The sequence below is a fragment of the Oncorhynchus clarkii genome, chromosome 14, assembly GCF_045791955.1.
Source record: "Oncorhynchus clarkii lewisi isolate Uvic-CL-2024 chromosome 14, UVic_Ocla_1.0, whole genome shotgun sequence".
In the NCBI taxonomy this organism is placed as follows: Eukaryota; Metazoa; Chordata; class Actinopteri; order Salmoniformes; family Salmonidae; genus Oncorhynchus; species Oncorhynchus clarkii.
Window position 1 is genome coordinate 35,113,410 of NC_092160.1, and position 27,258 is coordinate 35,140,667.

The 27,258-nt window shown below is 43.5% G+C and overlaps 1 protein-coding gene and 1 pseudogene across 4 annotated transcripts; one reads left to right on the plus strand and one right to left on the minus strand.

Moving 5' to 3' along the window:
* The first annotated feature begins 294 nt into the window (after nt 1-294).
* Nucleotides 295-11,214, plus strand: LOC139366575 (glutathione peroxidase 3-like; annotated as a pseudogene).
* Nucleotides 11,215-11,390: 176 nt separating this feature from the next.
* LOC139366567 (TNFAIP3-interacting protein 1-like) lies at nt 11,391-26,532 on the minus strand (the record flags this gene model as incomplete). 4 transcript variants are annotated; one of them, XM_071104216.1, is given in 10 exon segments in its annotated part: nt 11,391-13,730; nt 16,521-16,611; nt 16,940-17,059; nt 17,658-17,741; nt 17,975-18,100; nt 19,029-19,172; nt 19,257-19,385; nt 24,936-25,067; nt 26,070-26,135; nt 26,431-26,532. In XM_071104216.1, coding segments are annotated over 10 exon segments (1,059 nt in total), but the record flags the coding sequence as incomplete, so codon positions are not given.
* Nucleotides 26,533-27,258: the final 726 nt, after the last annotated feature.

Genomic DNA, 27,258 nt, shown 5'->3' on the forward strand with positions numbered 1-27,258 from the left:
CCCCCCCCCCCCCCTGTTGGCTAAATATTACTGACATTTTGTATTCTGGTAGGCCTACTTCTCCCAACACATGATAGTTTATTTAGTAGAATTAATAAATTGCATCATATTGTAAGTGCACTATCTTTGCCACATCAAACATGATCATGATAATGATGACAGACATCAGATTTATAAAAAATAAAATTAAAAGGTGTACTATCACCCTCTTTTCTCCCCAATTTCGTGTCAAAAGGCAGTCATTTGTCAGTGTGTGGTGACGGACTCTTGATATCTACTCTGCCATTTGTCAGTGTGTGGTAACTGACCTGTCTAGGTGTCTATCTACTCTGTCAAAAGGCAGTCGTCAGCACGAACCCCAGTGAGAGAAGAAAAGAAAAAAACATTAGAGACTGGGCTCTGGATTTGTATTGGCTGAGAAGGAAGTGTGCGTCAGCTTGTTGTCATTGCGTGGAGAGGGATAAATCATACTGGACAGATTGTAAACTACATCCTTGTGGAAGGAAAAGGAGCGGACATACACAGGTCCTTCTCACTGTCACGATGCGGGGCATGCAGGAGAGTCTGTGGGTCCTACCTCTGATACTACTGGGGCTGTTACAGCACTGGGCTGAAGGCGACTCATTCAGTCAGGTAATTCCTGCTGTAAATGGATGAATATATTATATAGCCTAGTTATATTACGATTGATACAATATAATTTAATTTGAAAATATGGCTGGGATAACTAAATTGCGACACAGGCTAATCTTTTACAATGTGGCATATTTGCTTTATCGTTTCGGTGTAGTAACATATTATTCTGTTTATTTCACAATCCAGTGCTTGTTGTTCAAATAGAAATAATCAATCTGGTGACAAAACTAAATATTTACCTATGCTTGGAGCGTCACGCGAACCATTACGCAAAACGCGCCTGGTATTTTACTATCAACATTTGTAACTTGTGTCTGATAATTATCTGTACAAAACAGTTCATCTGATAATACTTGTGGAATATAAAAATACTTGTCCATGTTTTTGAAAGAAAAGCACTTTTTTTTTTGTCCATTAAAATAACATCAAATTGATCAGAAATACAGTGTAGACATTGTTAATGTAGGTAATTTACGATTGTAGCTGGAAACGGCTGATTTTTAATGGAATATCTACATAGGCATACAGAGGCCCATTATCAGCAACCATCACTCCTGTGTTCCAATGGCACATTGTGTTAGTTAATCCAAGTTTATAATTTTAAAAGGCTAATTGATCATTAGAAAACCCTTTTGCAATTATGTCAGCACAGCTGAAAACTGTTGTTCTGTTTAAAGAAGCAAAAAAACGGAACCTTAAACTAGTTGAGTCTCTGGAGCATCAGCATTTGTGGGTTTGATTACAGGCTCAAAATGGCCAGAAATAAATAACTTTCTTCTGAAACTCATCAGTCTATTCTTGTTCTGAGAAATGAAGGCTATTCCATGTGAGAAATTGCCAAGAAATTGAAGCTCTCGTACAACGCTGTGTACTACTCCCTTCACAGAAGAGCGCAAACTGTCTCTAACCAGAATATAAAGAGGAGTGGGAGGCCCCGGTGTACAACTGAGCAAGAGGACAAGTACATTAGAGTTTCTAGTTTGAGAAACAGACGCCTCACAAGTTCTCAACTGGCAGCTTCATTAAATAGGACCCGCAAAACACCAGTCTCAACTTCAACAGTGAAGAGGCGACTCCGGGATGCTGTCCTTCTAGGCAGAGATCCTCTGTCCAGTGCTCTTTTGCCCATCTTAATATTTTATTTTTATTGGCCAGTCTAAGATATCGTTTTTTCTTTGCAACTCTGCCTAGAAAGCCAGCATCCCAGAGTCGCCTCTAATCGAACCCACAAATGCTGATGCTCCAGATACTCAACTAGTATCTGCTGTGCTATCAGCTGTGCTAACATAATTGCAAAAGGGTTTACTAATGATTAATTAGCCTTTAAAATGATAAACTTGGATTAGCTAACACAACGTGCCATTGGAACACAGGAGTGATGTTTGCTGATAATGGGCCTATGTAGATATTCCCCCCAAAATCTGCTGTTTCCAGCTACAATAGTCAGTTACAACATTAACAATGTCTACACTGTATTTCTGATCAATTGGATGTTATTTTAATGGACAAAATAAAGCCTTTTCTTTCAAAAACAAGGACATTTCAAAGTGACCCCAAACTTTTGAAAGGTAGTGTATATTTTCTAGTTTCTTTGCAAATGCAACACATTTATATGAGAACTGAAATGGTCTGTTTATTTATTTTTAGTAGATGCTCTTATTCAGAGAGATCTAAAGTAGGGAGTGCATCCATTTCCGTAGAAATCAGACCCACAACTCTAGCATTGCCACAACACCGTGCGCTACCAACTGAGCCACGTCATCACATCACAAACTACTTGATGTCTCAATGTAATCAATTACTGTATTGGTCATTGTTTTTATCTCCATGGTGATAGAAAGTCTACAGGTACAAACCTAGATGATCAGCCTATGTACAATACAGTAATGTACATTTACTTTAAGTGGTTTGTAAGGATTGTAAATTAATACGGCACAAAAAGTGGTTATTTGATAAAATAAAAAAGATTTAATTTGATGTGGATGTTTTGTGTTTTTGGTTTAAAAATAGTTTTGGTTTATTTAATTCAATTTATGAGTTTTGTGTATTTATTCATTGTATTTTCATCTTAAAATACCTGATTTCTTCTTATCCCTTTGCGCAAATAGCCTACAACTGTGTCTGTCCAGAGCTCACTCTGGCCGGGAAACTCTGAGGGCCCAGAATAGTTGATACAACGTTGCAAGTTCATTGTTGATACAACGTTACAAGTTCATTCCACCGCAGATCGGTAGAAATGTTAAGATAAATTGTAAATTGACACTCCACATGAAAAAGGGTTGGTGACTCCTGGTGTAGCCTACTACCCTTCAGGAGCATAATGACAGGTGGGAGGAGGAGGGTTTGATTGACACTCCACATGAAAAAGGGTTGGTGACTCCTGGTGTAGCCTACTACCCTTCAGGAGCATAATGACAGGTGGGAGGAGGAGGGTTTGATTGACACTCCACATGAAAAAGGGTTGGTGACTCCTGGTGTAGCCTACTACCCTTCAGGAGCATAATGACAGGTGGGAGGAGGAGGGTTTGATTGACACTCCACATGAAAAAGGGTTGGTGACTCCTGGTGTAGCCTACTACCCTTCAGGAGCATAATGACAGGTGGGAGGAGGAGGGTTTGATTGACACTCCACATGAAAAAGGGTTGGTGACTCCTGGTGTAGCCTACTACCCTTCAGGAGCATAATGACAGGTGGGAGGAGGAGGGTTTGATTGACACTCCACATGAAAAAGGGTTGGTGACTCCTGGTGTAGCCTACTACCCTTCAGGAGCATAATGACAGGTGGGAGGAGGAGGGTTTGGAATATATCTTTTTTTGTTCTGGTTATCTTGATCTCTTGCTCCCTCTTTGAGTCATTTGTGTGTCTTAATTATTTCATCAAACAGTGTGCTTAAAGCACATGTGTCCAACTCAATCCATAGAGGGCCAAGTGTCTGCAGGTTTTCCCTTTTCCCTTGTAGTTGATTGATGAATTAAGGTGACTGATTAGTAAGGAACGCTCATCACCTGGTTGTCTAGGTATTAGTAAGGAACTCCCCTCACCTGGTCATCCAGGTCTTAATCGAAAGGAAAAAACGAAAACCAGCAGACACTTGCCCCTCCTCGAAATGAGATTAACACCTCTGGCTTAAAGCACCAGACAAGCTCAGTGCATGTAGTTGATTTTATTAAAAACACATAGGGTGGGTCTATATATGGAAAAATACACATTTACAAATTTAGACCAATCAATTGGTTGAAAGAACAGACGACTCTCGGTTGACCAAGATGTATTTTAAGCGGGGACAGCCCTAGACAGATAAATACACATGATTTATTATGTAAAACAAGTAGAATAATAGTGCTTACATTCTTGGTCTACAAGACTAGTGGTAAGCATCACTATTGGATGTCATTGATTAGTTTCAATTTTTTGTTGAAGATTGAAAACTGGGTCTACATGCATTTGGCCTATTTTCTGAGACTAACAGCTGATAGCACCACAAAAAAGCACATGCATAAATATACAGCAGAGAATATGCATAAATATTTAAACGTGCGTGTGTGTGTGTGTGTTTTGATCTTCAGGTGTGTGACCCATCAAAAGATGGCACCATCTATAACTACAATGCTAAGACCCTGAATGGGAGTCGTTCAGTCTCCCTCCGTGAGTACATGGGGAAGACCGTCCTCTTCGTCAACGTAGCCTCTTACTGAGGACTCACCTTCCAGTACCTGGGTAAGACTGTCTGGCTTAAGACTAACAGTATAACAGTAGGCTAACAGTTGAATTAGCTAACAGTAGGCTGATAGTTGAGTTAGCTAACGGTAGACTAACAGTTGAGTTAGCTAACAATAGGCTAACAGGAGAGTTAGCTAACAGTAGACTAGCCCCACGCTTAAGCTTGGACAATATACCGTTGGTATGATTATTATATATATATTTTTTTATATATTATTTTTTGTGCTTTTAACCTTATTTCTCCCCAATTTCGTGATATCAAATTGGTAGTTACAGTCTGGTCTCCTCGCTGAAACTCCCCTATGGAGAGGAGAGGCGAAGGTTGAGAGCCACGCGTCCTCAGAAACACAACACTGCCAAGCCACTTTGCTTCTTGACACACTGCTTGCTTAACCCGGAAGCCAGCCACATCAATGTGTCGGAGGAAACACCGTCCAACTGATGACTGAAGTCAGCTTGCAGGTTCCCGGCCCACCACAAGGAGTCACTAGAGCACGATGGGAGAAGGAAATCCCGTCCGGCCAAACCCTTACCTAACATAGACGACACTGGGCCAATTGTGCGCCGCCTTATGGGTCTCCCGGTCACGGCCTGCTGTGAAACAGCCTGGGATCAAACCCGGGGCTGTAGTGCCTCAGACTGCTGACTCTCGGGAGGCCCGCACAGTGTGATTTTCAATACGTTTTTTTTGTGTGTGGGGGGGGCACCCCGCCTTGCAGGGTCTGCGTGCTACGCCAATTCTCATAATTATAAGAAATCTAAGATTTCGTTCAACCGCCTCCTGGACGTTCAACCGCCTCCTGGAACAAGATCCCTGTTGCCTAAATTGTTTGTTGTTTTTTATACCGCCTCTTGTGTAGACATTCGGTATACCCTGGTATGGTACAGAAACGTTGAGACGGCATGAACATCTGTATACAGCCCAACCTTACCCACACTTAGTTTACCCTCAAAACCCCACAACCTGATTCACTGTAAATCACTCTTACAATGAGCAGGTCCATGCATAGACTGACAGGCTTGACTGACTGACAGGCCTAGATTCAATCAGATCAAGCCTTAACCGGCGTTAGCTGACACCCACATAACTAATGTTTTGGCAGTGACGGAGGTGGAACTGCATTGGAGCTGTCCAAAATCAGTGAGCAGCTGTTCTTGTGATCGTTGTCAGGAAGCCACACCCACCTCACTTGAGTTTGCAGTCAGAAGGAGGGAAGTGTAGGCCATGTAGAAATAATGACGCTCACATAGAAAAATCGAGAAACAAAATAATGAGAATTTCTATCAGCCTAATGGAGGTGTAGATTACATCTCACATTCCAGTGTTGACTTGTAAACAAAGGCTGCCTGAGATTTCTGTGAATGCATCTCCGTGCAGCCAATGGCAATGTCCGCTTTAGGTACAATGCCGGGAGTCGCTTTTGGATTTGACAGCTCTAACGCAGTTCCAAGTCCGACATGCCAAAACAACCCGTAATGCGGTTGTCGGCTAAAGCGGATCTGATTGAATGAAGCCCGTAATGCGGTTGTCGGCTAAAGCGGATCTGATTGAATGAAGCCCGTAATGCGGTTGTCGGCTAAAGCGGATCTGATTGAATGAAGCCCGTAATGCAGTTGTCGGCTAAAGCGGATCTGATATCTGATTGAATGAAGCCCGTAAAGCAGTTGTCGGCTAAAGCGGATCTGATTGAATGAAGCCCGTAAAGCAGTTGTCGGCTAAAGCGGATCTGATTGAATGAAGCCCGTAAAGCAGTTGTCGGCTAAAGCGGATCTGATTGAATGAAGCCCGTAAAGCAGTTGTCGGCTAAAGCGGATCTGATTGAATGAAGCCCGTAATGCGGTTGTCGGCTAAAGCGGATCTGATTGAATGAAGCCCGTAAAGCAGTTGTCGGCTAAAGCGGATCTGATTGAATGAAGCCCGTAAAGCAGTTGTCGGCTAAAGCGGATCTGATTGAATGAAGCCCGTAAAGCAGTTGTCGGCTAAAGCGGATCTGATTGAATGAAGCCCGTAATGCAGTTGTCGGCTAAAGCGGATCTGATTGAATGAAGCCCGTAATGCACTCTTCAACAAAGAGAAAGAGGCCAGTCCAAATGTGACGAGAAGAGGAAGAACTATAGTGTACACCCTACTTAATGTACGTTGTTTTGAAATCTGATTTTGTCTTCAATTTACCCAAGGGTTTATTATGTTGTTATTATACAACCATTAATCCATCAGTGTGTGTGTGTGTGTGTGTGTGTGTGTGTGTGTGTGTGTGTGTGTGTGTGTGTGTGTGTGTGCGCGTGTGTCATCTAATCAGAGTTGAATGCACTACACAAGGAGATGAAGGATTATGGGTTCACCATTCTCGGGTTCCCCTCCAATCAGTTTGGAAAACAGGAGCCAGGAGAAAATCACGAGATTCTGGCCTCTCTAAAGTAAGTATTGTTTGTCTCAGAGATCCGTTAACATGAAAAAACGTACGCCATTTAAACTGACAGATTTTGATGGGGGAATTGTGTATTATGCTAAATAGATGGGCCACAGACATCGACCTTAGGGGGTAAAAAAGACATAGTGGTGTAATGTATACGATATACATGACCAATGTTTTATTACATAGGGGAAATAAACCTGAAACTTGAAACTAATCCAATTGTCCTGCATGCCTGAATGCAGGGAACAAGACAGCAATACTTCTGTTAATCAATAGAGCTTCTTTTAGTTTGGAAAAGAACGTCTAAGGAGCGATATACAAATCCCTAAGGTATAACCCACTCTGAGAAACATATACAACATTCCTATGGTATCTGGTCCCTCTAGCCCACCCTAGACTCTACTCCTGGCCAGCTTAAACCCCATGTAGACCAGACTAGAAAAACCTGGTTTCACCAGTGTCCGCCTTCAGTATATTTGGGTTTATAACCTGGGTTGTTAACCTCTCTAGTGAAAGCAGAGATTGTATGTATAACAGGCTTAATAACAGTGTTGTGGTTCGTGTTCGTGTCACATAGTCGATCTATCTAAGGCAATAGCTCAGTGAGTGAGGCACCCATTAAAAAGGTCCGTTAAGTGGCTCAAAAGCATGTTTAGGCAATGTCTGTGTCCCAAATGGCACCCTATTCCCTAAATAGTGCACTACTTTTGACCAGAGTCTCATGGGGCCCTGGTCAAAAGTAACACACTATATAGGGAATAGATTGCCATTTGGGAAGCACACCAGTGATAAGCGTATCTATCTCTCCTTGGGTTCCAGGCATGTCCGACCAGGAAATGGATTCGTTCCAAACTTCCTGCTATTCCAGAGGGGGGATGTGAACGGAGACACAGAACAAGGAGTCTACACTTTCCTAAAAGTAAGCAAGTGATTAGGGTATCAAAAATCAGGACACAGACCCAAAATGTTCAGGTTTTTCCAGAAATCCTGGTTAGAAGATTCCTGGAATCACTAGGTAATAAGCAAGAAATCCCAAAAATCTCCAACCAGGACTTGTGGAAAACTGGAACATTTAGGGATGGGTCATCCTTCAGGTGATTGCTGTTGTCATCCTCGTCTACAGGGGATCAATAACCCTTTCTGGGCGACTTACTTCCTTCCCACTATAATCCTGACTGAATTCTTGGACAGATACTGTGTGGAAGTGACAGTTGGCAAAATCACCCTGTAACAGATATGCAACTGGTGGGAATTATATCATGACATTCAGGGGGGGAGACTATTGGGTGCACACCAGTTTTTAATAGGCTTATTAGTAAAGACGTGTCATTTAACAGTAAAAATGTATGACATTTTAATGTGACATGAACACAACCAGTTATGTTTTCATCTGATTGTAAAAACAAATCACTTAGTAGGCTACCTGCCGCTGTACACGTTTGTCCACTTCAAAATAATTACAGCATCCAAACAGTGCGCTGTGCATGCGCCATTTGACAAACGGAAATAGACTATCTGTTAAAAACAGTGTAATGACATTCGGTGATTGTCACTAGGTCTACTACAGTAGGTGTATCACGGATACCAAGGGAAGCCGTGCTTCCCCAAAAATGTTTTAAAAAAATATAAAAATAAAGTATAAACATTTTCTTCTTCATTAATTACCTTCAATTAGCAAGTGGCTTCTGAAAGGCTAATTAACATAATTTGAGTTCATTGGAGGAGATCTACAGTTGAAGTCGGGAAGTTTACATACACTTAGGTTGGAGTCATTAACACTCGTTTTTCAACCACTCCACAAATGTCTTGTTAAATAACAAACTATAGTTTTGGCAAGTTGGTTAGGACATCTACTTTGCGTGTGACACAAGTCATTTTTCTAACAAGACAGATTATTTCACTTATAATTCACTGTATCACAATTCCAGTGGGTCAGAAGTTACAGTAAGTTGACTGTGCCTTTAAATAGCTCGGAAAACTCCAGAAAATGATGTCATGGCTTTAGAAGCTTCTGATAGGCTAATTAACATGATTTGAGTCCATTGGAGGTGTACCTGTGGATGTATTTCAAGGCCTACCTTGAAACTCAGTGCCTCTTTGCTTGACATTGTGGAAAAATCAAAAGAAATCAGCCAAGACCTCAGAAAAATAATTGTAGACCTCCACAAGTTTGGTTCATCCTTGGGAGCAATTTCCAAACGCCTGAAGGTACCACATTCATCTGTACAAACAATAGTACGCAAGTATAAACACCATGGGACCACACAGCCGTCATTCTGCTCAGGAAGGAGACGTGTTCTGTCTCCTAGAGATGAACGTACTTTGATGCGAAAAGTGCAAATCAATCCAAGAACAACAGCAAAGGACCGTGTGAAGATGCTGGAGGAAACAGGTATCTATATCCACAGTAAAGCGAGTCCTATATCGACATAACCTGAAAGGCCGCTCAGCAAGGAAAAGAAGCCACTGCTCCAAAATCGCCATAAAAAAGCCAGACTACGGTTTGCAACTGCACATGGGGACAAAGATTGTACTTTTTTGAGAAATGTCCTCTGGTCTGATGAAACAAAAATAGGACTGTTTGGCCATAATGACCATCGTTATGTTTGGAGGAAAAAGGTGGAGGCTTGCAAGCCAACGAGCACCATCCCAACCATGAAGCACGGGGGTGGCAGCGTCATGTTGTGGTAGTGCTTTGCTGCAGGAGGGACTGGTGCACTTCACAAAATAGATGGCATCATGAGGGAGGAAAATTATGTGGATGTATTGAAGCAATATCTCAAGACATCAGTTTAATTTAAAGCTTGGTCGCAAATGGGTCTTCCAAATGGACAATGACCCCAAGCATACTTCCAAAGTTGTGGCAAAATGGCTTAAGGACAACAAAGTCAAGGTATTGGAGTGGTCATCACAAAGCCCTGACCTCAATCCTATAGAACATTTGTGGGCAGAACTGAAAAAGTGTGTGCAAGCGAGGCGGCCTACAAACCTGACTCCGTTACAACAGCTTTGCCAGGAGAAATGTGCCAAAATTCAACCAACTTATTGTGGGAAGCTTGTGGAAGGCTACACAAAGCATTTGACCCAAGTTAAACAATTTGAAGGCAATGCTACCAAATACTAATTGAGTGTATGTAAAATTCTGACCCACTGGGAATTTGATGAAATAAATAAAAGCTGAAATAAATAATTCTCTGTACTATTATTCTGACATTTCACATTCTTAAAATAAAGTGGTGGTCCTAGCCCTATAACCCTCCCTTCTAAAACTGTTCTAACCCTGTCTTCTAGAACTGTTTTAACCCTGCCTTCTAGAACTGTTTTAACCCTGTCTTCTAGAACTGTTTTAACCCCGTCTTCTAGAACTGTTCTAACCCTATAACCCTGTCTTCTAGAACTCCTGCCCCCCGGTAGGGGACAGCTTTGGGAACCCCACCAACAGGCTGTTCTGGGAGCCCCTGAAGATGAACGACATCAAGTGGAACTTTGAGAAGTTCCTGGTCGGGCCGGACGGAAAGCCCGTGATGAGGTGGTTCCCCCGGGTCACAGTGTCTGAGGTTCGGATGGACATCTTCAAATACTTCAATCAACTCTATTCCCAGTCCACCCAGCAGAACATTGACTAAGGTCTTACTGTGGTTGTGTCCCAAATGGCACAGTATTCCCTATGTAGTGCATTACTGGAAATTCATTACATAAGGAATAGGGTGTCATTTGTGAGGCAGCCTGTGTTGTCATCAGGGCTGGGGTCAAATTCCATTTCAGTTGAGTAAATTCCTGAATTGAAATGGAATTAATTCCATCCCCGATAGGCTGGATTTGATTAAAAAAAAAATATATATTTTTTAGAGATCGCTCCTTTAGATACATGAAATCACAGTGGAACGGTTTCCAGGGTTCAGATTAAACTTCTTTCTAGACTAAACAGCACTTTCAAATGGAAATCCTCCAATGACTATGCTTCAAATTTTAATTTCAGGAGTAGGCTTAATCTGGATCAGGAAAACCAAAATGGTCCTACAACACTTTTTCCCCCATCCTTTTCAACCCCCCACCCCCCCTCCAATCCTTTTCAACCCCCCCCCCCCCACCCCCATCCTTTTCAACCCCCCCCACCCCTCATCCTTTTCAACCCCCCGCCCTTGTAAAACAACAACAGACAAGCCATACGTAGAGTAGAAATCAGTTGATGGTGGTACTGGGTAAGGGTTGTAGGTCATAAAGGAGGTGGCATGTTGTATGAAGGTGAGGCTTGAAAACAGTGATTCTGTGGTGCCAAGCCTGAGTTCTAGGGTCCAGGCCAGTCCTTCAGTGCATTCAGGCTGGGCCTGGTAACCCTAGGAGCCATGCTACCTCCTCGTCCTGCCACCCAGACCAGACGCCTAGTTATCCACTGCTGCTGCCTGACGAATTCATGTCAATAAATCACATCAATGCAACATGGAGCCAATTTCTTCCTGTAAACGATGATGCCCTGTGGTGTGTGGCCACTCACATGCTTTCACAAAATGTCCAGGTCAACAATGGTTTGTTAAAGAGAATCTGTTATTTTTAAGTCGAAAAAAAAAAAAAAAAACTTTAATTGAAAATAAACACCAGAGTAAAAATGTACAAAGACATTTAGGATATGTTTATTAAGCCAGTCAAATAGAAAAAGTCTCATCACATCAGTAATGTGCTTTTGCCTCCTGCAAAAACTCCAGAACTACAAACCAGAAAAAAGACAACCGCCAGAGGAAAACAAAGCCTTCCTTTCAAAGTGCAATTCAACCTTTAAAACGTCACCATTCAACTATTGGACCATTCTGGAATCGGTCTTTTAAAAGAAAAGACTGTTCCAGCTATTTACAGTGAACATTGTGAATAAAACACCCATCTTTACCAGCAGTCTGAATGAAACAAAACACAATAAGGATTATAACACGATACATGTTCAACCCTATATAGCTTTGAGTTATTGGTTTGATTCAGGAGGAGACACAGAACATTAGTTCACCACCAAATCCAAATCACACATCGGGAGGATTGGTGCTCTAGGGTAGTGACCAATCCCCAAAAATCAACCCCGCGCCCCCTAACCTCCAGACACTAGTCGACATAAAGCATTGGCAAGGTATAAGCAAATACGGTAACAATAAATCCACCTTGTCGTACAAGGAGTTTTCATTGTTGCCATGTTGTCAACACCTATCCAAATCAACAGAAGTACCTGGGGTAAGGTACGTGGCTGGGAATTCAAGCCCGGCTCTGTTGACAGTGTCACAAAGGTTCACAGGACTGTCGGGTAGATACTGTAGATAGTATGGAGCTGCTGGTCTGAGAGGTGCATTGAGACAGAAGCCAGCTGAGTCAGGAATGGGACCCAAATGGCACCCTATTCCCTATATAGTGCACTTCCTTTAACCAGAGCCGGGAGCGCAAGGGTAGTGCACTATAGAGGGAATAGTGTGCCATTTGGGTAACAGTCCCTGTCTGGCGGAGGTGGTTTATCACTGGGCTGTTACTGAGGTAATGACTGGCTGACTGAACCTTAGGGGTTAGTCGAGTCTCGGTTTTAAAATCGCTTCATTTCCTCGCCTCTGACTGATGCAAAAAGGACATGACTGACAGGTTAAAGCAATATGACGGAGACCAATTGTACCCTGTTAACGCGATATAAATTCACATATTAATGCACTTACAGCGCCTACACTGACCATACTGCTAGCGGAGCGCTCAGGCAGGCTAACGTTTAACGTCACCAGAACAGGCCTACACATTACAGTAGTACTATCTAACTGTCAGCAGTAGGGAAGGAAGGGAAGGAAACGAGACCAGGAAAAGGAAGCCATTCAAGACTATTGGGACAAAGCCTGGGTACACTACGACCAATGACCCAATTCTCCAGACATGACTGGACAGCTTCGTGGGTAAATATGTTGAGGAGATATATATATATATATATTGGAATCGATTATCAAATATTTAACCCAATGAAATCAAAGCAAAGGTGCATTTTTGGCCAATCAGGTGCTCTTGTGAGGGTGTGTGTGTGTGTAACAAACATACGATGTCAATAGCTACAATATATTGGGAGTACACTAACATAGAAAGAACAGCATTACTGAAGACAAGTGATCTACATTTAGTTAATGCAACCATCAAAACAGTAGATTATAAATAAATGACCAATAAATCACCACAGCCATGTTTTTTTTGGCATGATATACCAGCTAAATTCACTTCCCAAGTTTGATGTGTTATAACGATCACTTTATGAACAGTTACACTTATAGTACAGTTCTAGAACACCAATGGTACTGAAAAACAAAGAAAAAACAACCACGGTTACGCTTCTATGAATCCAATTCCAAGGCAATTTATCTATAGAATTATATATCGTTGGAATGAATACAAGTAGGATTGGATGTTATTGACATGGGAGAATGGACCCCTTAGCCCTACAAGTAACAAAACTGTTTGTAAAAAATAAAATCAAATAATAATATTTGCAGTGGGACGATCGTCAACAGCTGATAATCACATTAGGTATATTGTTTTAATATTACATTTCGATAATTTCAACCTATTACACAAAATGACTTCAGTTCCTGCATAGAATCATTTAAAGCAGATATTGAATCTTCCCCAAAAATAATACGAGGTTAAAAAAAGAAACATCTAAAAATGGTAATATTGATGTATTATATTTCTGAATAGCGAAAACAGTGTTTGTCTCACAAGTAGGCTTATAAAAAGGCAAGTATAAACAACATTACAACAGGATATCTACAGTTCAGTAGGACAAGTATAGTTCAAATCACACCGGGTCAACAGAAAAGTGATTCATGCTTCTACCACCCAGCTGGCTCCATGGTGAGGCAACGAAAGAACCAACGGTGGCGAGGCCCTTAGTGCTTTCCAGGGTCAATATTCTGTCGCTCTCTTTTTACAAACCCAGTTGCTGTGGACTGATCTATAGACAGAGTAGAGGAAAAAGTTTGTTTAACATCTCATTGATCACACAATCAGCCACTCAGAGAACAAAATAAAAAGAGAGAGAGAATGGGGAAAGCAAAAAGAGACCATTTGTGAATGGATGAGAGAGAGGGGGAAAAAAAAGTGAGAGATTTGCAAAAATAAAATATGTTTTCCCTGGTAGGGTTGCAAAATTCTGGGAACTTTCCCAACCAGAAATCCTGGTTGGAGGATTCAGGAATTCCTGCTGATGCAACCTTATTCCGGGTGACCTTCAAACCAGGTGTGAAGGAAAATAGTTTGTGCGTTTATAATAACCAATTCGACTGGGTTCATGCAAGTGACTGAATGATCGTGCGTGGGAGGAATTCTCACCATCAGTATCTGCAACTTGGCAGTACGCACAGAACATTGTTTTGAGAACGGAAAGGGATCTCTCAGATTCATGATCTCAACTTGGAGAGAAGAAGCCTCGTGAGGTGTTGGTCGGTCACATGCACGAACCAAATGTTAATGATTAATTATTTATGAATAATTAATAAGCTAAATCAAGCAAATATAACTTGTAAGCAGTACAGTGGTTTTTCCTTTAAAAGTTTTGAGCTTATGCTGTGACTGTTTGTGGAAGATGGTGACAGTGTGTGGTAAATTGCGTAATTCTGGCAACAATGGCTGACACTTAAATAACGTGCCATAGAATACTGCAGCACCCTGCAATCTGTTCTGCAGCACGGTGTTTCCTCCGACGCGCTGTGTTAAAGAAGCAGTGCGGCTTGGCTGGTTTGTGTATCGGAGGACGCATGACTTTCAACCTTCGTCTCTCCCGAGCCCGTACGGGAGTTGTAGCGATGAGACAAGATAGTAGCTACTAAACATTTGGATACCACGAAATTGGGGAGAAAAAGGGGTAAAATTAATAAATAAATAAATATATTTTTTAAGTAATAGCACGAGGTGTTATTCTATATGTATGGGATGCGGCGAGACTAGAGAGTCTATAACATCTATTACAGACACAGATACACGAAACTATAGCTACTGTAGACAGTATAGATACTGTAGAATCTATGGTGACTGTAGACTATAGAGGAACCTTTGAAGATACATATGGACATGGAAGAAGGCTAAAGCTAGTCTTCTAGAAAAGACTAGAGCGAGAGCAAATAACAGTACCATGCCCCGCTGACATCTGTCTGTGTCTACGTGATCTGCAGCCACTGATAATAGCACAAGGTGTCATTTTATATGTATAGGAAGATACATATGGTGCATAGGAAGTAACGACAAGAGAATCGTTGAAGATGCAAATGGGGTAATAGCAGAGATTACTGAGTGTGTTTGGGAATTGTACTAAGTGAATGTGGCTGTGAGTTGTGTGAGTGCGGAAAGGATGTGTTATTAAGCTGATTGAAATTTGGATAGTAACAAATATTATTTAATGGATCGACACGGATTAAAGGGAAGAGGGACCCAAATCGGATGAAAGCATGCTGGATTTTTTTGTTGTCAAAAGCCAAATTTGAAACAGTTTAAAGAGAGGCAGAAGAGAGGCGGGGGCTATTTCAGACCGGAGGGGGGCCTCAGTCCAAGGAAATTGATCCCATCACCCAGAAGATAAACGAGATGATTCCCCAGCAGTTTGCCCCTCTCCATAACCCCTATGATGACGACGGACAGCACAACCCACCAATATTTAGTAAGCATAAATAACTGGTAAATATCGATGCCTATAATGCATGTTAAAAGTAACTTTAATGCTACTTCACTACAATGTTACCATTATGTGGCCCGTTATAGCATGTTGCATAACATCATCATTCGTACCAAGGCTGGGCATATCATAAGCCCCAATTCAATTGTTATACAAAATGGGCATGTAAATAGCCTACTAAAAATGAGTTTATCATAAAACTCAACGGGATTCTCTAATTATTCTGAGGAACTGTTGTTTTGGTCTCTCCACAGTAGATATGCTGCCATGTTATCAGTTCAACCACATTAAGTGGCAGTTTAGAATTAAATCTCCAACCTAAATTTTTATTTTTTATTAATTGAGCAACAGGCTTAAAATTAATCAAGGTTTAAAATGAAAACTAACGTTTCCCAACAATGAAGATATGAAGGCTCTGTTTAAGAGACTGCAAACCTCCTGGAATGAGGAGAGATAAGAGGTCTCTAGCTGACATCACTCACACTCAGGCCCCTGCCTCCAGGTCATTTGGTGTGTTTTTCGCTAGACCAAATTCGTGACATCTCTAGACATGTAGAGAACATTGGCAATGCTACTTGAATTGCCCTGGAACAATACTTATGTCCCAGATCACTCTTCTAATATAACTGATCTCGCCGAACACATTGCCACTGTAGCTTAAAACTATTCACCACAAAAGGAGTGGAGGCTTGCAACTTGGTTGGAATCCCTGTTTGGAAGTGGGGGATCCCAAATTACCAAAATGGGCTACAGCTTGTGTTTTTTATTTAGCTTAGTTTGCCTAATTGTGTTTTTAACATGCTGTGTATGTGTGTATTTATGATCGATTAACGGGAGTGAATCTAAGTTGAACCTTTATTATGATGACAGTTACCATACTAATTAGATTGTACAACCCAGAATGAAGGGTTTGAAGTGATGACATGTCTGGTTTTGTGTTGATTTCCCTTACTTTAAAAGAAGTATAGAACCTTTTGATTAGAAGCTACAATCTAAAAGGCAGTTTCCACAAATTTTGGAAATGTTACCAGAATTTTTCAACCCTTTTTCCATTGGCCATAAGTTGTGTCAGCATACCTGTGTTCTCTGGAGGTGGTCTGGATCCTTCCCCTGCTCCGGGTCCCCTGGAGCCTCTGGGCTGGGGGAATGATTGCTGCCACGGGGTTCCCTGATGGATCAAAAGCAGAACAGAGAGAACAACGTCAGTCAATCACATGTTATTCATATAGTCCTTTAAGTGTAATCCAAAGTTGTCACAAAGTGCTTTACAGTAACCCGGCCGAAGCCTCCAAAGAGCAAGTAGCTGCTTACTGGCAAGGGGGGAAAAAAGCTCCTCTGTCAGCAGCTATGATCTAAGAGTAGCGGCTAGGGGTCCATTTGGGATTAGGTTACCATATTCACTAGGAACCAAAAGGACCGAAATGGGGACAGACTACCTGAACTAGGAAGAAACACGTATTTTTTTCCCGCTGATATATTGTGATACGGACCCTTACCGTTGTGAGGGGTGGGAAGTCGCCACGTCCCGGTGGCGCTACGCTGCCGGCAGAAACTGTTGGGTTGGTGGGTATCCTGGGGTGTATTGGCCAGCCGTCCAGCCCTCCTCCTGGAGCCACCTGCACAAAGGGACCACAGTAGGGAGGGCTCAGAGGGCCATTCATGGTGCCTGAGGAGGGGTCTGAGGTACGCCGCTGCTGCTGGCCCTACCAGGGAACACAGGGACACACACCTCGGTAACCCCGGTCAGAGCAGAGTAGTGCAGGGCAAGCAGGCAGGTAGAGGAAGCACAGCACCCAGTCACTTGGATTTTATGCAACAGATCTAGTTGATCTACGTCTGGAAATACAGAGGGGTTGTTTCCAGGCATGCAGAGGAATGTTGCACTAGTTTGAGATATAACTGTTGTAAAGCACTGCCCTAGTTGGTGCTCCTCAAACAGACAGGAAGGAAGTGAAACACAGCACACAGCCATTTTTACTCAACTAAATCCATCCTATTGCTGTCATTACTTCAAAAGAGGGTCTAAGTACTAGGTGAAACTAGACTGATAGGTTTACCACCACAGCCATGTGAAGACAAGTCTGTCTGTTGGACTGAGGGGTTAGCCTATAACACCTGTGCTAATTGACTAGGTTCACCACAGCCATTTGAAGCCAAGCTAAATCTGTCGATAATGGGAGATGATTAGGGACTGAGGCCCGGTGATTACAGTACCTGTTTATGATGCTGCATCTGTAGTCTCTCCAGCTTGCATCTCTCTGTTCTCTCTCTCTGACACTCGTTCTGGGCCTGGTGAAGCTGAGAAGAACAAACCAACTCAAATTTATGAACACACATCAGGAAAACCCACACATGGGAGGTGGAGGAGATGAGAACCTCCCTATTCAATGCAAAGTGCTGTGAAACAGTCTGTGTCCCAAGTGGCGCCCTCTTCCCTATACAGTACACTACTTTTGACCAGGGCCCATGGCATTGTGCACTACATAGGGAATAGGGTGCAATTTAGGACACAGAAGAAAGCAGCTCCTAACCTGATTGGTGAGGTTGGTCATCTGACCCTGCAGCCTTTCCACCTGTCTCCTCAAGTCCTCCTTTTCCTCGTTCATTCGTTCCCTGTCGCTCCGCTCTTTCCTGAAGTCCTCCTCAAAAATCTTCACCTGAGAGAGTAGATGCAGGATGATTACCTCGGATACTAAGTTGGTGAGTTCAACTTTTTTTTCGGAAGACCTGGGACACCAGGTACGTGAATACAACAGGTGTAGTAGACCTTAACGTGAAATGCTTACTTACAAGCCCTTAAACTCTATTTCTTGAAGTGCATTGTTGGTTAAGAAAATTACAAAATAAACTAACAATAACGAGGCATATTCACAGGGGATACTGAGTCAATGTGCAGGGGTACAGGCTCCTTCCTAGTATAGAGGTCCTGGATGGCAGGAAGCTTGGCCCCAGTGATGTACTGAGCCGTACGCACTACCCTCTGTAGCGCCTTATGGTCAGATGCCGAGCAGTTGTCATACCAGGCAGTGATGCAACCAGAAAGGATGCTCTTGATGGTGCAGCTGTAGAACTTTGAGGACCCATGCCACATTTTTCAATCTCCTGAGGGGGAATAGGCGTTGTCGTGCCCTCTTCACGACAGTCTTGGCGCTGCACTACAGCCCTGTCGATGTGAATGGGGGAGTTGTTCGGTCCTCCGTTTCCTGTAGTCCACGATCAGCTCCTTTGTCTTGCTCACGTTGAGGGAGAGGTTGTTGTCCTGGCACAACACTGCCAGGTCTCTGACCTCCTCCCTATAGGCGGAGTGGGTCTAGGGTTTCTGACATAATGGTGATGTGAGCCATGACCAGCCTTTCAGAGTATTTCATGGCTACAGACGTGAGTGCTACGGGGCGGTAGTCATTTAGGCAAGTTACCTTCACGTTCTTGGGCACAGAGACTATGGTGGTCTGCTTGAAACATGTAGGTATTACAGACTCTGTCAGGGACAGGTTGAAAATGTCAGTAAAGACACATGCCAGTTGGTCCATGAAATATAGCCAATCACTGAACTGGATCAATTAGATCAGAAAGTGTCTGACTGACCTGTTCCATTAACACTGCTATCTGGGTGAGCAGCTCCTGCCTCCTCAAGTTACTAGGCCCATCACCGTGGTTACCGCTGGCGCCCTGGACCGGTGGCTGCTGGGAGGAGGGGGGAGGGTGCAGGTTCAAGGCCTCCTCTAGAGCCTGAAGGGTGGCAGGGGGAGAGAGAGTAAGTTAGATAACACACACAACACACACAGAGTGTACACACACACACACAGTACTGACCCTGTTGAGGCGTTGTATCTCTTTCTCCTGGTACTCTCTCTGTTTACTGAGGGGCAGCAGCTGATCCTGCAGGTAACGAACCTTCTGCTTTAACTCTGTGGTCTCAGAGTTCAGACACTCCTTCTCCCCCTGAAAACACAACATACAACAACATTGGCACAACCTGCTTCAACTCCACTGTTTCAGAGTTCATTCACAGTTTAAATCCAGGCTGAAGGATGTGAAAGTCAGACGAGTAATGTTCCATGTGTCAGAGACTGTCAGGTTAAAGTTCACCTCTCTCAATAACGATGATATCATAGGAAAACATCATCCTGGTAAGTTTTTGAAAAAAAGGTCAAATGTCACAGTAGCTGACGTTTTTCGCTTCTTTTTTTCTTCAGTCAATGTGAAAAGCTGTGTTTTCTCCTCTCTCTCGCTACCTCATTCTCTTCCCTCCTTCCTTTCACCCCTTCGTCCCACTCTCCCCCTCTTCTCCTTTCCCTTCCTCAAACCTGTCTGTTGACCATCTCTCAACGTCAGCAAGACAAAAAGGAGCTGATTGTGGACTACAGGAAACGGAGGGCAGAGTACACCCCCATCCACATCAACAGTAGTGGAGCGAGTCGAAAGTGAAGTTCCTCAGTGTCCACATCACTAAGGACCTATCATGGTCCGAACACAACACCGTCGTTAAGATGGGCACGACGACGCCTCTTCCCCAGCAGGAGGCTGAACAGATTTGGCACGGGCCCTTAGATCCTCAAAAAAATGTTCTACAGCTGCACATTGAGAGCATCTTGACTTGCTGCATCACCGCTTGGTATGCCAACCTCTTGGCATCCAATCATAAGGAGTTACAGAGGGTAGTGAGTGTATCCCAGTTCGCTCTGCTACCGCACGGCAAGCGGTACCGGAGAGCCAAGTCTGGGACCAAAAGGCTCCTGAACAGCTTCTACCCCCAAGCCATAAGACTGCTGAACAGCTTCTATCCCCCAAGCCATAAGACTGCTGAACAGCTTCCATCCCCCAAGCCATAAGACTGCTGAACAGCTTCTATCCCCCAAGCCATAAGACTGCTGAACAGCTTCTATCCCCCAAGCCATAAGACTGCTGAACAGCTTCTATCCCCCAAGCCATAAGACTGCTGAACAGCTTCCATCCCCCAAGCCATAAGACTGCTGAACAGCTTCTATCCCCCAAGCCATAAGACTGCTGAACAGCTTCTATCCCCCAAGCCATAAGACTGCTGAACAGCTTCTATCCCCCAAGCCATAAGACTGCTGAACAACTTCTATCCCCCAAGCCATAAGACTGCTGAACAGCTTCCATCCCCCAAGCCATAAGACTGCTGAACAGCTTCTATCCCCCAAGCCATAAGACTGCTGAACAGCTTCTATCCCCCAAGCCATCAGACTGCTGAACAGCTTCTATCCCCCAAGCCATCAGACTGCTGAACAGTTAGTCAAGTGCCTACACAGACTATTTGCACGGTCTCTCATGCAACGGCTCTATGTACACTCACTGGACTTTACCCACACATAATACACAACACCCACGCTTCTGCTACTGTTTATCATCTATCCTGATTTTACCTAGTCACTTTAACCTGTCCCTACACCATCTTCAGGAAGTATTCACACCTTTTGACTTGTCCCACATTCTGTTGTTTCAGCCTGAATTTAAAATGTATTACGTTTAGATTGTTGTCACTGGCCTACACACACACACACACACACACACACACACACAAATAATGTCTAAGTGGATTTTTAAAAAACAAATTAAATGAAATATGAAAAGCTGAAATGTATTCAACACATTTGTTAGCCTAAATAAGTTGTGTGCTTAAGTTACATAATAAGTTGCACGGCTTCTGTGTGTAATAATAGTATTTAACATGATTTTTCTACCGACTACCTCATCTCTGTACCCCACAAATACAGATAATTGCAAAGGTTTTCAGTCAAGTCGTGAATTTCAAACCCAGATTCAACCACAAAGACCAGGGAGGTTTTCTAATGTCTTGCTAAGAAGGGCTCCTATTGGTAGACAGGGACAAATAAAAAAATGAGACATTGAATATCCCTTTGAGGTGAATTTATTACACTTTGGATGGTGTATCAATACTCCCAGTCACTACAAAGATCCAGGAGTCCTTCCTAACTCAGTTGCCCGAGAGGAAGGAAACCGCTCAGGGATTTCACCAAGAGGCCAATGGTGACTTTAAAAACAGTCCCGAGTTTAAATGGCTGTGATTGGAGAAAAATGAGGATGGATCAACAACAGAAGTTACAAAAAAAAAAAAATATATATATATATATATTCCTGTTTGCAACAAGACGCTAAAGCGCGCACGCAACCTCACTGGGTATCACTTTGAAATGTCCTTGTTTTTGAAAGAAAAGCATATTTCTTGTCTATTAAAATATCAAAATGATCAGAAATACAGTGTAGACATTGTTAATGTTGAAAATGACTATTGTAGCTGGAAATGGCAGCTTTTTTACAGAATATCTACATAGATGTACAGAGGCCCATTGTCAGCAACCATCACTCCTGTGTTCCAATGGCACGTTGTGTCAACTAATCCAAGTTTATCATTGTAAAAGGCTAGTTGATCATTTGAAAACCATTTTGCAATTATGTTAGCACAGCTGAAAACTGTTGTTCTGATTAAAGAAGCAATTAAACTGGCCTTCTTTAGACTAGTTGAGTATCTGGAGCAACAGCATGTGTGGGTCAAATCAAATCAAATTCTATTCGATTACAGGATCAAAATGGCCAGAAACAAAGAACTTTCTTCTAAAAACTCGTCAGTCTATTCTTGTTCTGAGAAATGAAGGCAATTTCATGTGAGAAATTGCCAAGAAATTCTAGATCTCGTACAACGCTGTGTACTACTCCCTTCACAGAACAGCGCAAACTGGCTCTAACCAGAATAGAAAAAGGAGTGGGAGGCCCCTGGTGCACAACTGAGCAAGAGGACACGTACATTAGAGTTTCTAGTTTGAGAAACAGACGCCTCACAAGTCCTCAACTGGCAGCTTCATTAAATAGTACCCGCAAAACACCAGTCTCAACAGCAACAGTGAAGAGGTGACTCCGGGATGCTGCCCTTCTAGGCAGAGATCCTCTGTCCAGTCTCAACAGCAACAGTGAAAAGGCGACTCCAGGATGCTGCCCTTCTAGGCAGAGATCCTCTGTCCAGTCTCAACGTCAACAGTGAAGAGGCGACTCCGGGATGCTGGCCTTCTAGGCAGAGATCCTCTGTCCAGTCTCAACGTCAACAGTGAAGAGGCGACTCCGGGATGCTGCCCTTCTAGGCAGAGTTCCTCTGTCCAGTCTCAACGTCAACAGTGAAGAGGCGACTCCGGGATACTGGCCTTCTAGGCAGAGATCCTCTGTCCAGTCTCAACGTCAACAGTGAAGAGGCGACTCCGGGATGCTGGCCTTCTAGGCAGAGATCCTCTGTCCAGTCTCAACGTCAACAGTGAAGAGGCGACTCCGGGATGCTGGCCTTCTAGGCAGAGATCCTCTGTCCAGTCTCAACGTCAACAGTGAAGAGGCGACTCCGGGATGCTGGCCTTCTAGGCAGAGATCCTCTGTCCAGTCTCAACGTCAACAGTGAAGAGGCGACTCCAGGATGCTGGTCTTCTAGGCAGAGTTCCTCTGTCCAGTCTCAACGTCAACAGTGAAGAGGCGACTCCAGGATGCTGGCCTTCTAGGCAGAGATCCTCTGTCCAGTCTCAACAGTGAAGAGGTGACTCCAGGATGCTGGCCTTCTAGGCAGAGATCCTCTGTCCAGTCTCAACGTCAACAGTGAAGAGGCGACTCCAGGATGCTGGCCTTCTAGGCAGAGATCCTCTGTCCAGTCTCAACATCAACAGTGAAGAGGCGACTCCGGGATGCTGTCCTTCTAGGCAGAGTTCCTCTGTCCAGTCTCAACAGTGAAGAGGCGACTCCAGGATGCTGGCCTTCTAGGCAGAGATCCTCTGTCCAGTCTCAATGTCAACAGTGAAGAGGTGACTCCGGGATGCTGGCCTTCTAGGCAGAGTTCCTCTGTCCAGTCTCAACGTCAACAGTGAAGAGGCGACTCCAGGATGCTGGCCTTCTAGGCAGAGATCCTCTGTCCAGTCTCAACGTCAACAGTGAAGAGGTGACTCCAGGATGCTGGCCTTCTAGGCAGAGATTTTCTGTCCAGTCTCAATGTCAACAGTGAAGAGGTGACTCCGGGATGCTGGCCTTCTAGGCAGAGTTCCTCTGTCCAGTCTCAACGTCAACAGTGAAGAGGTGACTCCAGGATGCTGGTCTTCTAGGCAGAGTTCCTCTGTCCAGTCTCAACATCAACAGTGAAGAGGCGACTCCAGGATGCTGGCCTTCTAGGCAGAGATCCTCTGTCCAGTCTCAACGTCAACAGTGAAGAGGCGACTCCAGGATGCTGCCCTTCTAGGCAGAGATCCTCTGTCCAGTCTCAACGTCAACAGTGAAGAGGCGACTCCAGGATGCTGCCCTTCTAGGCAGAGATCCTCTGTCCAGTCTCAACGTCAACAGTGAAGAGGTGACTCCAGGATGCTGGTCTTCTAGGCAGAGTTCCTCTGTCCAGTCTCAACGTCAACAGTGAAGAGGCGACTCCAGGATGCTGCCCTTCTAGGCAGAGATCCTCTGTCCAGTCTCAACGTCAACAGTGAAGAGGCGACTCCAGGATGCTGTCCTTCTAGGCAGAGTTCCTCTGTCCAGTGCTCTTTTGCCCATCTTAATCTTTTCTTTGTATTGGCCAGTCTAAGATATCGTTTTTTCTTTGCAGCTCTGCCTAGAAGGCCAGCATCCCAGAGTCAAAGGGCTATATAAACAAAGGGCTATATAAATACATTTGATTTGACTTAGGTTGGAGACATTAAAACTAATTTTTCAACCACTTTATGACCCCCAATTACGTCACTTCCTGTAAATCGCAGGAAGCTGAAATTCGATGTCCTGCAAGGCCAGACCAGGGGACAGTACATTGGCTATTCTATAAACCAAAAGTGATAACGAACAACAGCCTGATTCATGAAAGGACAGAACCACTGGGGCTAGTCGTTTTACAAATGATGCTGATAGACCAGGGGAGAGTGACTGTCACTTCTCATTGAAGCCATGAACTTCCAGGCTTCCCATGGTACTGTAGGCATAGTTTTCAGAAAACAGAATCCCCATTATAGTGAATGGGAAAACAGCTATTCGTGGTCAATCTTGAGAGAATCATGTTTTTTAAAAATATATTTATATATATAAAATAACTGCACACAGAAGTTACAAGGATAATTCAGTTGCTACTGGTAGCCTAGCAATACCTCGCTCGTCCCTCAACTTGAGATAATCAATGAGCGTGGGTAGCACTGAGCTAGCCTACAACGTCACTTCCTGGAGTAGTTTAATCTGTGCATGTTATGTCTACATAAATCTATGACTTCCTTGGCTTCAAATGCACTATTGAGTCCATTCATATACAGTCATTGTGACAAACAGACAGGTGAGACACTCAATGGACCGTGGCTGAGTGGGCTGGAGCAGTTCTCCTCCACACTGACACGCATGAGTTCCCAGCAGTGAGGACCGCACACTCACCAACACACACACACACACAGCAAAAATGTTGTTGGGTTTGTATACGTCTTGACATGGTTGGGTCTGTACTAGGTTTCTGTATGTTCTCACCTGTACGTTCTCAATCTTGGACTTGGCGAGCAGCAGCTTCTTATCGTAGTCCCGCTGCCTCTGTTCTCGCTCTGCCTCCAGCTCCTGCACGGCCTTCTGGGAGTCCGCCAGCCGCTGACGCAGGTCTGTGATCTGATGTTTTAAAACAGGGGGTATTGGTGTCTTTTTTATATAGAGATGATTGGAGTAGCAGAGAAAGTAACTGTGTTGGAGCAGGTCTATGCAGTTACACAGGGCTGTGTTAGTGTATAGAACCACAGACACGGCCAAATGGCGAAACTATATGTTGAGCGGTTTGGGGGTTAGATTCTACGGTAATTTTCCCTCAATTTTTTGTTGTTGTTGTTGTCACTGAGCAAATTTCTGGTCTACTAAGTGCAATCTTGAACGCTGTGAAAATTCTGTGCAACTTCCAGGACCGCGTTTACTGTGAACACTAAGGCTGTACCTGCTTTAAGTTAGTTATAACTAGTGTTGCATGGTATACTGGTACCACGGTAATATCACAGTACCAAAACGTCATGATACCAACCATTTTAGAATACCGTAGTACCGTTTCATATGATACTACTAACTTTTTCCAGCCTTACCGATCTAAAAGAACCTGCTGTCCCTTGTTTTAATAAAGTCAGTTGATTTGAAGCAACAGCCTCTTGTATGCGCCGTTCCAATAATAACCAATTCCCTTTCATGCTCATGACATGTGTGCCAGCTGTACTCAATTGAATTTACCACAGGTGGACTTGAAGTTGTAGAAACATCTCAAGGATGATCAATGGAAAAAAAAGATGCACCTGAGCTCAATTTCGAGTCTCGTAGAAAAAGGTCTGAAAACGTAAGGTTTCTGTTTATACATTTGCCCCCCCCAAAAAAAAAACTGTTTTTGCTTTGTCATTATGGGATAGCGTGTGTAGATTCAAAAACAAACAAACAATTTAATAATAAGTCAAGGGGTCTGAAAACTTTACGAATTATGTGTAAACACTGCATAGTAAACAAGACTGTACCTCAGGTTACTATGTGTAAACAAGACTGTACCTCAGGTTACTAATGTCATTTCCATCAAGTTCAACAAGTGTTTTCAGATAATCTCTTCTGTATTTCGTGTGTGTGTGTGTGTGTGAGATAACAAACCTTCTGTTCAAACTGTGACTTCATCGAGTTCCACTGGACATCCCACTGCTTGTTCACTTCCAGTACCTGTTATCATCATCATCATCATCACCACAACGGAAATATGACTGAAACCAATACGTCATTTATACATTTTTCACAGGCTTCCCAACAACTAAACAGGACACCTAAGCAAGGGTGCGTTTCAAAATGGCACCTTATTTCCTATATAGTGCACTACTATGTATGAACCCTGGTGAAAAGTAGTGCACTATAAAGAGAATAGGGTGTCATTTGATCTGCATCCAGAAATGTTTTTTTTTTCTGAAAGACCTTTCCATGTGGAAAGAGGACAGCTGATGTAATGTTGAGAGGGACTCACATCTTTCCTTTGCTTCTCTAGAAGCTTGATCTTCTTCTCGTATGCCTCTGGGTCACAGGGCTTGGCTGGGGCTTTCTCCTTCTCTGTGGTATTCCCATTCTGCTGTAGGACAGGGATATAGAACATGACGATTTTTAAAAAGGAATAATGCACTCAAACTATTTTTGGTTTGTCCCTTGTTGATACATTCCCAAAATGTTTTTATTTTATCTTTTCATGTCAGCAATCACATTGTCAAGAGACGGCCCAGTACATCCCCGGGGCCAAGCTTCCTGCCATCCAGAACCTCTATACCAGGCGGTGTCAGAGGAAGGCCCCAAAAAATTGTCAAAGACTCCAGCCACAGACTGTTCTCTCTGCTACCTTAAGGCAAGCGGTACCGGAGCGCCAAGTCTAGGTCCAAGAGGCTTCTAAACAGCTTCTTCCCCCAAGACATAAGACTCCTGAACATCTAATCAAATGGCTACCCAGACTATTTGCATTGCCTCCGCCTCACCCTCTCTATTTTACACTGCTGCTACTCTTATTATCTGTGCATACACTTTAATAACTACCTATACTACCCCGAAACATCATTCACAGAGCCCACTCTGCAACAGGACAGGGCTATGAAACATCATTCACAGAGCCCACTCTGCAACAGGACAGGGCTATGAAACATCATTCACAGAGCCCACTCTGCAACAGGACAGGGCTATGAAACATCATTCACAGAGCCCACTCTGCAACAGGACAGGGCTATGAAACATCACAGAGCCCACTCTGCAACAGGACAGGGCTATGAAACATCAGAGCCCACTCTGCAACAGGACAGGGCTATGAAACATC